Source organism: Chiloscyllium plagiosum, chromosome 36, assembly GCF_004010195.1.
Source record: "Chiloscyllium plagiosum isolate BGI_BamShark_2017 chromosome 36, ASM401019v2, whole genome shotgun sequence".
Classification (NCBI taxonomy): Eukaryota; Metazoa; Chordata; class Chondrichthyes; order Orectolobiformes; family Hemiscylliidae; genus Chiloscyllium; species Chiloscyllium plagiosum.
In genome coordinates, this window is record NC_057745.1 from 19,634,202 (window position 1) to 19,646,915 (window position 12,714).

At 41.0% G+C, this 12,714-nt stretch overlaps 1 protein-coding gene across 1 annotated transcript in view; it reads left to right on the forward strand.

Annotated features, from left to right (window-relative positions):
- Positions 1–8,507: 8,507 nt before the first annotated feature.
- The window catches only part of mns1 (meiosis-specific nuclear structural 1), a 29,862-nt gene continuing 25,655 nt past the window's right edge, over positions 8,508–12,714 (forward strand). Inside the window, exons 1-2 of the mRNA XM_043677477.1 lie at positions 8,508–8,613; positions 11,751–11,978. Coding sequence (XP_043533412.1) covers positions 8,611–8,613; positions 11,751–11,978 — 231 coding nt within the window. The 5' untranslated portion in view covers positions 8,508–8,610. The remainder of the gene's footprint in view (positions 8,614–11,750; positions 11,979–12,714) is intronic.

Genomic DNA, 12,714 nt, shown 5'->3' on the forward strand with positions numbered 1-12,714 from the left:
CCAGCAACATCCTGGTAAATCTCTTCTGAACCCTCTCAAGCTTAATAATATCCCTCCTATAACTGGGTGACCAGAGCTAGACACAGTAATCCAGTGGCCTGTACAACCTCAACATGACTTCCCCACTTCTATACTCAAAGGACTGAGCAAAGAAGGCTAAACACCTTTTTAACCACCATGTCTATACATGATGCAAACTTCAAAGAATTACAGGAGAAAGTGAGACTGCAGATGCTGGAGATCAGAACTGAAAATGTGTTGCTGGAAAAGCGCAGCAGGTCAGGCAGTATCCAAGGAACAGGAGAATCAACGTTTTGGGCATAAGCCCTTCTTCAGGAATGAGGAAAGTGTGTCCAGCAGGCTAAGATAAAAGGTAGGGAGGAGGGGCGTTGGAAATCGCCAGACCATAGCAACACGACGGTTGGAGGAAGAGCGCCTCATCTTCCGCCTAGGAACCCTCCAACTCCTGTTCCTTGGATGCTGCCTGACCTGCTGCGCTTTTCCAGCAACACATTTTCAGTTCAAAGAATTACACACCTGCACCCTTAAGTTCCTCTCTTCTACAACACTACCAAAGGCCATACCATGAATCGTATAAGTCCTAACCATGTTTGTTGTTCCAAAATGCAATACCTCTTATTTATTCAGATTGAACTCCATTTGCCATTTTTCAGCACATTGACCCATTCGATCATGATTCCTTTTGTAATCTTAGAAAATCTTCTTTACTGTCTACAGTACCACCAATTTTGCTGTCATCCGCAAACTTACTAACCATGGCTTCTTTATTCTCATCCAAATCATTTACATAATTGATCAGGAAGCAATTCCTTGGTTCTGCAAGGCCCACCCAGTGCCATTTGCCTTACAACAAAAGTAGAGGCAGAAATCATCAAACCAGTCCAGCTTGCAGAATGGTCAACACCACTCGTATCAATTATGAAGCTCGATGGGTCAGTTTACCTTTGTGGGCATTTTAAACAAATGGTAAAACACCTTTTACAACTGGATAAATACTAATTTCTTACCTAGAGGATTTATACCCAAAGTTAGCTGTGGGGGGGGGGGGGGGGGTTTGGGGGGGTGCTGTCATTCATAAAGTTGGACATGAGCCACGCATTCTTGCAATTGCAGTTAGTTCAGGGTTCCCAGAAGTATGCTACAATTAATACTGTAATGATTTGTACCAATATACGACACTGCCATTTGGGATACTGTCAGCCTGTGCAATGTTTCAACTGACGATAGAGACCATTTTACAAGGTCTACCCCAAGACAAAATAACTTGCTAATAAAAGCTAAGGTCAATAGGATGCACTTACAGAACTTGGACATGATCCTTAGGTGTTTCTCCCAAGCAGGTGTGTGCCTCAGAAGGTAAAACCGTGTGATCCAGCCACCCCAAATAACCTAGTTGGCCTACAGAGTCGACAAGACCAGGTTACACTTGTTAGAAGATAAAGTGAAGGCAATCAAAAGTTCCCAGCTCTCACATCTGTATCGGTGCTGAGGTCTTTCCTTGAACTAGTGCATTATTATGGAAAGTTCATACATAACCTAGCCTCCATCCTGGCACCTTTGTAACAACTCTTTAAAAAGGATCAACCGTGGAAATGGGCAAATAGTCAAGCCATAGCTTTCAGGGAAGTGAAGGAATAGTTATCAACCCCTATATTGGCACAATATGATCCCAAGCGAGATCTGGTATTGACATGTGATCCCTCCCCGTACGACATTGGAGCAATATTAGCTCATAGGTGGCCCAATGGAGTGTAATGCCCAATAGTGTATGCATCTAGGACTTTGGCTAATGCAGAGCGTATATACGCCGAGAAGGGAAGAGAGATTTGGCGGTCATATTTGGAGTCAGGATGTTCCATCAATACCTTTATGGATGCATGTTTGTAATAATAACGTACCATAAATCCTTGCTAGGTCTACTTAAAGAAGACAAGGCAGTGCCATCCATAGTTTCAGACCAAATTCAGCAGTGGGTTTTAATACTAAGAGCATACAATTACAAGTTGGTACACCGTCCGGGATGCCAAGTAGCAAATGAGGATGCTTTGAGTCGCCTCCTGTTGGCAGATACACCACCAGCGATACCACCACCGGAAGAGTCCGTAATGGTTTAAAATTTTCTGGACAAACAGAATTGAAACCTTTTTGGACGCAAAGGGACCAGATCATAGTAAAGCTCAACATATCATTATGGGGAGCAAGAGTGATTGTCTTGAGATTATTTCTCAGATACTGGCTGAACTCCACCAGGGACATCCAGGGGTTTCCAAAATGAAGATGTGGATGAGAAATTATGTTTGGTGGCCAGGATTGGATTCAGACAAAGCTGCTTGGTGGTGCAGTGCCCAGCATGCAGAGGACAAAGATTATCACCAGCAGTTCTCCGACATTTGTGAGAGTAACTGGATAAACCCTGGACTCGGTTCCACATTGACTATGCAGGTCCTTTCATGGGCTCAAATTTGTTAGTCATTGTGGATGCCCACTCAAATTGGCTGCAAGTGCAAAGAGTTCACTTGTCAAACATGAGGATGATGATAGAAAAACTATGCGCGTCTTTTGCAATATACAGACTCCCAGAAATGTTGGTCACGTTGTTTACCAGCAGGGAATTTGAGCATTTCCTGAAGTTGAATGGTATTTGACATCCAAGGACAGCTCCATTCCATCCTTCATCCAATGGTCTGGCAAAAAGGGCAATTCAAACTTTGAAGGTAAGCTTAAAGAAACAACGTACAACTTAATTAGATAACAAAGTGTCCTTGTTTCTCTTTGATTATAGGTCCACCTCTCATGCAAGTACAGGGATAGCTCCAGCAGAGTTGCTAATAGGGGTTACCATGCAAGATGGCATTGGCCAATCACCAGTCTCACCACATCATCATGTCTCCTTGTCGGATCAACTCACACAATATTTCAGCCCTTCACAACTTTTGTCGCAACACCTTAGCTGGGACACAAATGCATCTCATGGCTCTTATAAAAACAAAGCACTGCAGTTGTCGGAGATCTGAAATACTCTTAATGGTTCTTAGCTTCATTTCTCAGTAATCACTCGCCTTACTTGGAGGCTACCAAGTATCTTGCATTATTTTTTATCACATACAGAGAGGCAGACAACTTGCCATGTTTTAAAAAACTGAACAGTCAATTGGGTGATCATGCTGCTTTACGGCACCGTGCTACATTAATGTCATATTGGCAGCATGTGTCAGTAGCTTAAATGGCAAACAAATTGCATATGCTTCATATGATGGAGTCATGGGGAAAGTGAAGATCTCAAGTCTGAGGATGGAATTCTTTGAACTGGTCATTAGTGATTTGATTACAGCAAAAAGGGGGCAATTCAAGGCCGAGGTTTGGAATTTCAAAGTATAGGAGGGGACTGGAGATCCTCGAACAAGGGGATTGGGGTGGGGGGGGTTAGGTTTCATAAGTCCCACAGTTAAAATGGCTTCCACAAAAGGAGCTTACATGACCAAAAAGGGAACGGCAATTTGACTTGTTGGGCCGAAGGGCCTGTTTCCACACTGTAATATAATCTAATCTAATAAGTCCCACAGTTAAAATGGCTTCCACAAAAGGAGCTTACATGACCAAAAAGGGAACGGCAATTTGCAAAGCCATAGGCTTTGGGGGTAAACTCAGGACATATACTGTTACATAAATGAGCTGAATGGAAATGGACAGCAACGCAGAACATGAAGGATGGGGCAATCACACTGTGCAACACTTGAAAGTGGAATCATTTGAAGATCCCAGGCACACAATCATATGGATAATGGGGACTGCAAAAATAATCAGGTACTACCCACTATTAGGGAAAAAGCAGCAGACAATGAGACATAGTTCTTATGTCATTAATGTTAGGTTTTAAAGCTTTAGTCAGTATATGATATTTAAGTGTTGTGTGGTGATGTCTTTCACAATAGGCAACAAGTTGAGAGGAATCTTGAGGCATCTTTTTACACTTCCTTCATTGGTTAGCCTTCAAGGTTTCAGAGTTAATGCAGACTTCTCAATTGCCCAGAAAAGTATGGCAGTGTTTAACTTAAGGGAAGGCAGCATTTTGTGCAGCTTCTCTTAGCAGGCCGTGATATGCAGGACAGTGCATATGTGAACTTCCCACTGTATACCTCTCAATCCTTGAAAAGCTGATATATCAGAATACAGTAAATGTTTCCCTTCAAAGATGTGCAGAATCATCACAAATTCTATACTCTCACTCACAAGGTGGGCATAGTGTGGAAAATGTGTGCAGGACAAGCCCTAGCACAATCCCTGCACATAGCTTTTCGCCTCAGTGTTGCTCATATTCAAGAGCAAAAGTCATCAATGTCACGGTTCAAGCATCCATGACATCTGCTGCTATCTGCAGTCAAGGAGCCAGTTGCTTGTCAGAGATGAACAATGCTTGGTCATTAGAGCTTCTTTCAGCCTTGGGATGTATGAAGAGGCTGTTCACCTCACAGATGGACGCAACTTAATCAGGACTGACAGTGACAAAAATACTCCAGTGAACATTTTAAGAATGCAAGTGCATATATATTTATAAAAGTGAATAAACTTGTTAATGTTCTGTTCCCTGGAACACCTATGTGCCCTCTAAATTTTTTTTTCTTTCTTTTTGACCCAGTCTAAGTGCAGTCACATCATCCACAGCTGGTGTGGAGGTAGCCTACTATTTTGGAGAATGTAGATGGTCATCCCTGGGGTCACTGGAGGCTAGAAGGTCCAGGCCTCTGGAGAGTGTCTTACCCAGATGAAGGATAATTTGGACTCGGACTTTTATAGATTTTGGCATTACAGTGAGGAGAAGATGGAGGAGTGTCCTGAAAGGAAGCTTCCAGGGATCCTTTGTGTGACTCCTCCTCCTTCTCTGCTGACACTACTCTGTCACCTCAAGAGTACGAGGCACCCAGAATGAGATTTATCAACTGACTGTGACAGACCTGTTTGCTGTTCCTGTTTCTGTACATTTTGACAAAGTCATTAATGGCCTTTCTGGGCCTTTTCTTTGGGGGTAATAGTACAGGTTCATGGTGTGAATGGCAGTTCCTGGCTTGCAGCATATGGTGTGGTGTGCAGCTGGGGTTTAAATACGATGCCAGCAGTCACAAAGTCGTAGCAGTGGCAAGAATCTGCCTCTCAAACTGCATGATTCCACAAGACAAGCATATTCATGGAATCAAGATGCATACCTAATAAGATGGAACTGGGTGTGATAAATCCCACTAGAGAAAACAGTTTACCAAAAGAGTGGGAAAATTCAGCCCAGAAAATTAAGAGTTGTGAAGGAAAAATAAATTTTCGACACAATAGAGAAAATCTTCTTGAAAGCAGTTTTAGAAATGGAAGAAAATTATACTAAGGTCAGAAGACAAATTATTGTTAAGAACATCAATAAATAAAATAAAACTGGGTCCAAGTCAGTTGGTTGGCTATTTGTTCAACTGGTAGCAATAAAGAAACTATATCTTTAAAGAATTAAAAGAAAAATTTCTGTATTACTGATCAAGAGATTCTGGTATTTATTTGCTCTTGGGGTGTAAAACCTGAAGGAACTAGTTGAAATTAACTAATTTTATTAGATATATAGTATTGAATCAATAATGTAACAGCTCTAAACAATGTGAAACCTCTTCTGCCTGCAAGTTTTATTGAAGTATTATGATGGAAAAAGAGTAAAACAACTGCTTTGTTGGTAAGTTTAAAAACATAAATAAGGTCAACATCCTGATGCTGATAGCAAAGTAATAATGTTGAGATCCTGGTCAGTACCTGGATTGCTTTTATTTTGGAACAAAATCTAATACTATGTATACTACTACTGCTCCTCCGATGCTGCCCTGAACTGCTATGCTCTTCCAGCACCACTAATCCAGAATGTGATATTATTGCCCAATACCTTGAAGATAAAATTAATCATGGTCTGCAGCAGGTAATATGCTGATAGAAAATTAGCAATCTAAATTATTACATCTCAATTTTGAATTTCCTCAATGAAACAGAAAGTCAGGCATCAGTCTACTTTGTGTTATTGATGGCAAGTCATTTCAACAGCCGATGTGTGATGTCTGAAGTATGATGAACATTAAAACAAATCGTGTGCTCAATAAATATACCAGCAGATCTCCTCAACTGTTGCAAAAGATAGACTACAGGGTTAGTGAGATAGGAGAGTAGTTAATGAGATAGGAGAGTGGTTAAGAGGTGCATAATTCTACTCAGAGAACTTCCAATTAAATTGGCAAGGAATTCAGAAAATGCAGCATGTCATTTTCAGGAGATGGATTTAAGAAAGGACACAAGTAGATAACGTAGAAAATCCCAATTTATATCTCACAATGTTAAAGATCATTTTCTCTACTTTGTTTAATTTGATGGTGGGGGAGGCAATGGCTTAATGGTATTATCACTGGACTACTAGTTCAGGATCTCAGCTAATGTTCAGGGGTCCACGGTTCGAATCACACAATATGATGGAATTCAAATTCATTAAAAATATCTGGAATTAAGAATCTACGGAAAACCATAAAACCATTGCCAATTATTGAAAAACCCATCTGGCTCATTAATGTCCTTCAGGGTAGGAAATCTGCCATCCTCAACTACATGTGACCCCAGACCCTCACTATCAATATCCTTTGGGTTACCATGGACCAGAAACTCAACTGGACTTGTCATATACTGTAAAACCAATAATGACAATGGCAAGTTAGAGGCTAGAAATACTGCGACGAGTAACTCACCTTCGAATTCGCCAAAACCTGTCCGCGAACTACAAGGGTCAAGTCAGGAATGTGATGGAATACTCTCGACTTGTCTGGATGTGCGCAGCTTCAACAACACTCAAGGAGCTTGACATCATCCAGGACAAAGCAGCCTGTTGATTCGCAGTACATCCACAAACATCCAGTCCATTCACTACTGACACTCAGTAGCAGCAGTGTGTACTATCTTCAAGAAACTCACTGAAGATCCTCAACTGCACCTTCAAAACCCATGTTCACTTACATGTCAAAGTACAAGGGCAGCAGATGCATGGGAACAGCATCATCTCCAATTTCCCCTCCAAGCCACTTACCACTCTGACTTGGAAATATATTCTGGAAGAGCACAGCAGTTCAGGCAGCATTCGAGGAGCAGTAAAATCGACGTTTCGGGCAAAAGCCCTTTTTATCTTGGAAATATATTGCTGTACCTTCATTGTCGCTGTGTCAACATCCTGGAATTCCCTCCCGAAGGGCAATGTGGGTCAACCTGCAGGATGTGCACTGCAACGGTTCAAGAAAGCAGCTCATCACGGTCTTCTTCATGGCAATTAGGGTAGGGCAACAAATGCCCAAATTCGATGAGTGAATAAAACAGTTGTGAAACTTGAAAGGGTTCAGAAAGGATTTACAAGGATGTTGCCAGGGTTGGAGGATTTGACTATAGGGAGAGGCTGAACAGGCTGGGGCTGTTTTCCCTGGAGCGTCAGAGGCTGAGGAGTGACCCTATAGAGGTTTACAAAATTATGAGGGGCATGGATACGATAAATAGACAAAGTCTTTTCCCTGAGGTTGGGGAGTCCAGAGCTAGAGGGCATAGGTTTAGGGTGAGAGGGGAAAGATTTAAGAGAGACCTAAAGGGCAACTTTTTCATGCAGAGGGTGGTACGTATATGGAATAAGCTGCCAGAGGAAGTGGTGGAGACTTGTACAATTGCAACATTTAAAAGGCATTTGGATGGGTATGTGAATAGGAAGGGTTTGGAGGGATATGGGCTGGGTGCTGGCAGGTGGGACTAGATTGGGTTGGGATATCTGGTCAGCATGGATGGGTTGGACGAAAGGATCTGTTTCCATGCTGTACATCTCTATGACTCTATGATTTATCTTACTCTTAAGTCAGTAGGTAATGGATTTATTACACAACCCAGAACTTGAACACATATTCTAGAGCAGATTCTTTAACAAAAACAAAGATGCTGCTGCAGATATAATGTTTTCAAAATACGTAAGCCATGCTGAGTTGGCAGTCTTTCCTGTCAATCACAAGACACCTGGTTCAGGTCCCATTCAGGACTTGAGCACAGAAATCAAGATTGTTCCCTGAAGAGTGGAAGAGTTTCTCAGGGCACTGTACCCCATGCTTATTACTCTAGGTTTACAGTGGTTTTCATCGCAATGTATTTCTGAATCCTTGTTGTTTCCAAACTAGCTATTGTTTAAAATTCAAAACAAAATTTGTGAATGTGACACATGTATCTGAATGGAAGAGGAAAGTTATTTCATTGAACTATAGAGGAGCGTGTGTTTTGACCGAAAATTATCTATTTAAATAATGCAATGTTATTTTCCTTTAAATTGTTTAACTTGTACCATTGAAGTAATTACAGAGACTCACCAAAAGCGTTGCGAAGGAACCCCATCAACTGTAAAGTGTGTCTCAACCAATCGGAGCGGCTTTTATTGTGTGGTGAGAGAAGGCGCCCAACAGCGTTTCCAGGGTAAACAGTCCGCATCTCGGGGGAGAGTTGCTGGGTTGTTTGTAGCTGCAGAAATTATAATTTATAAAACACGGTTACACACTATCACTGTAAAAGATGGTAAGTGTTGATTGGGGAGTGTGATGTTGTAAGTATGTATTGACATTTCACGGTTCTGCTAATTGTTGACTCGAGTCACTTGCGTGGGGCCCGGCCAAGATCTCAAAATTATCTTACTAACGTTAGTGCTAAGGCTTTTATGGTGAGCAAGTTTTAAATATCTACTCCAAAAGGCAGCTGGTGCCCTCTGGTGACAGTGTTCATAAAGTGAGAAGATTCGGGAGTTTTCTTCGCACAGATGGTGCTGAGTTTCTCCAGCATTTTTCTGTTTTTGTGAGAAGATTCGGGTTGATGCATCGGTAGGCCAAATTTGGTACCCATGAGGATGGCCTCAACCGGAACCTTGGATTCATGGTATACTACAGGTGACCCCACTCCACGATACACTCTTTCTCACACATTCACACTCTTACATCCTCACACACTCACGCAGACTCTCTCTCATACACCGCCCACATGCACCCTCTCACAGGCTCATACCCCATCACATACACTCACACACACAGTTTACCAAGCTTGCACACACATAAACACACCCTCACGTGCACTCACACTCACACGATTGTACTCAAATGCAAACGAACTCACTCTGTCTCTCTCTCTCTCTCCTGCACATGCACACACAAAAGTTTATGGGGTGAATTTGTATTTGCAGAATTATATTTGCAGATACATTCTACTTTGCTGAAAAAATGCAGAACCTGCAAACAGTCAATGCAGGCAGTCAATCCATGTAATATTTGTAAATTCCATTTTTGAAATTGGGACACAGACTCTAACTTCACACATTTAAGGTATTGTCTGAGCTGAGTTGTCACCTTTTGTTATAAAACCTTAAATTATCTTGAGAATGTGATTTAAAAGAAGTTCTGGGATTTACATATTAAAGAACTGAAATCAGCAAATCCATTGTAAAAGATTAAAAACTTAACAAGATTTGTTCAATGTATTATTGTATCACTGATCTTTTTCTATAAATTCTGTCTTATGGTCCTGCTTCATAACCACCTGATGAAGAAGCAGCACTTCGAAAGCTAGTGCTTACAAATAAACCTGTTGGACTATAACCAGGTGTTGTGTGATTTTTAAACTTTGTCTAACCCAGTCCAACACCAGTTCCTTCAAATCATGCATCATAGGACCCATGATCCTGCTGGCCCAATCTTTCCTGAATTCCTATGAAACCAGTTAGGGCACTTTCCTAATCCAAAACCAAATAAGAGGTTGTACCAGGAACCTGTAAAGCTCACCTGCTATTTGAGCAAGCCTGTCTTGATCAAGAGATTATGTTGAGGTGCTTATATGATTTCTGCCACAACCACTCCCTTAAGTTGCTTGTTGTTGGGTAGACCAGGATGGGTGAAGCTTTGGATTTGGTTCTACTTCCCCAAAATGGGTCTGTCAGTTTCTGGATGAGATTCACTCTTAACTTGAGCTTTATTCTGGTGTACGAGAGGTGCTACAAGCATGTCAATGTACAGTCTACAGTGATGATAAACTATTTTTGGATTAGGTTGTTTGACTTTTCAGCCACAGGAGTGGATGCAAAGTTCCTCTCTATTTCCAAACGGAATGTTTTCTTGTCCTCCTCAAAAAATGCAACTGATTGACAGCTAATGACATACTCCCAAGCCAGAGCTTCAAAATAAACCATGCACTCAACTAAAATCCTATATTTCTTACCTGAACACATCACATCCAACAATCTGACAACAGATCCCCCTCTCGATGGTGCACCTTCTGTTGACAGTAGACATCACCACCAGTAGCCTAATGAAACCTGCAATCTCATCACTTCTGTTAGTTTAACCTTCCAGGAAGATTCTGGACATGCTTATCCAGATGAGTGTGTGCCCGGGCTGATGTGGTAACTTGTGGAATTAGAGGAACAGCTCAAATTTTGTCAATAGCCATCCAGGCCAGGTCATTGCCCACATATTTAACAGATGCCCTGGGAGATCCTTTCTTAGTGGCACCACACCATGCACACGATGTCATTAAAGCCTTCAAATGGATTGTCATCCTTGATATTAAATTATGTCTTTTTCTCCATACATACTTACTAAATATAGCCCTCACTTTTGTTGGCAGTTTCACTTTCATGATTCCTCATCTCTGATTTCCCCAACCTAAGCAGTGTTTTGGACCATAACCCTGAAGTTTGATTCAAACAGAGATCGCAAGCCTGCACTGTGTGGAAGAGTATACAGAGGGCATTCCTTGAAACCACTTGGTGCAGCACCATCTTTTATTTCACCCATTGAACCACTTGTCAATAGATTTGTGCTTGCATCTAGGATTTCCTTTAATTTTTGCATGTTGCTTAGCCTTCTGCTTTAACTTTGGCAAAGACTACAAATTGAAGCTTTTTTTGATGCTTTGTAACACATCTGGACATTTTGTCTACGAATGGTCAAACATTGGCTTATTTGGTCTTTTTATACAGTTGGTTCTGCAATAACGTGGTAGTTCTGTTCTCATGCAATCCTGTCTTGTAAGAAAATCATGTAATGGCAGCACCATTTAAACTAATGGAGTTGGAATCACGTTCTAACCAATACAGGCTTTGAAAGTTTGTACTTTAGAAACTGTGTCCCCAATTCGCGTTGAAGCAAATTTGCTTTAATGAAACACGTGTTGTCGCAAAACTACCTGTATTTATTTTCATAGTATTCCACTTCCACCTCTGACATATTTCACAGATTTCGCACAAGTCTGCTTTTGGACCTGTGCCCAATGCAGATGACCTAATGCCAAAATAAAAAGGGGTTAGTAGACTTCAGGTGGGATTTGAACCTATTCCTGACTGTTAGGAACTAGTCTGTAGAAAAAATAATGGGTCCATATAACTATTTCACCTGATTTGTAATGTATGTATGGAGGATTGTTTATTTTCTTATTATTTCAGTGTGTAGCCATGCTAGTTTGAGTGCAAACATTTTACATATGTAAAAACTTTATATTCACTTGTAGATAATTAAATTCTCATTAATCCAGGGAATCAGTAGAATTACAGATACCATTGAAATGAATTTTGACATCTGAAGTTAACTTACTTTATTTTCTATATCTTGCAGACTGTGTTTGGAGGAGAGAATTCTTTATGTAATATACACTTATTTCTTTATAATTCACAGGCTTACTCTTGCCCAACTAAATTTGTGAAAAATCAAGAGAGTCTACCATTGGAAGATGACACTGAGATTGATGAGAATTCAGTGTTTGCACATTTTCTTCGAAAACTGGATAAAGAAAAGTCTATATTGTCCAGATTAAGGTCTGATGAACTGGCACCAATGAAGCGGTTCCAAAGGATAATAAAGGATATAGAACAGGAGAAAATGATGGAAGAAGCAATTATAAAGGTAAAGAAATTACTAAAGTTCTTCATTATTCTTTAACAGTTTTAATTTATAGGGACTGTATCAATAATCTCAAATAGGGATCTCCTAATGTTTTGTGAGGAATTCTGTTGTTTTAAAAAAAACTCATTCTCTTTAAGTATTTAGGCACTTATCATTGTTATTCTGGCTACAACAGTGTTCAGCTTCCTGTAAGTAAACAGGTGAGTGTGTTTACAATAATTAATTCTTGAGAAATTTGCATTCCCCAAATATATGTAAGCAGAAGGAATATCAAGGAGAAGGAGGAGACCAGGAAGATGAATTAGCGTGGCTTTTGCTGTTTTGAGAGGTGAAGAGTGAAGACACTTCAGGAAGGAGTTTCAGACAGTCGTACCACCTAAGAGGCAAAAGGGAAGGGGATGCATATGAATGAAAGGAACAACATTTTCTGGAGGACATTTGCCTTGCAGGAAATTGCAGAAATAGATGTTTCAGGACTCTTAAAGTACAGAGGAACCTCAATTATCCGAACGAGATGGGCAGACACGATTTCGTTTGGATAATTGATTATTCGGTTAATCGATTCAATGCCTTTCCTCTGGGGCTCAGAATTTTGTATTGTCTACTCACCGTCCAGGAGACTAGCAGCAGCACAGCACGTGCATGCCCTTGCCTGTCCCCAACACCACTCCCCGCCCGCTCCCCAAACCCCGTCCAACACCATCCGCCTGCCCCAAACCCCGTCAACACCAACCCT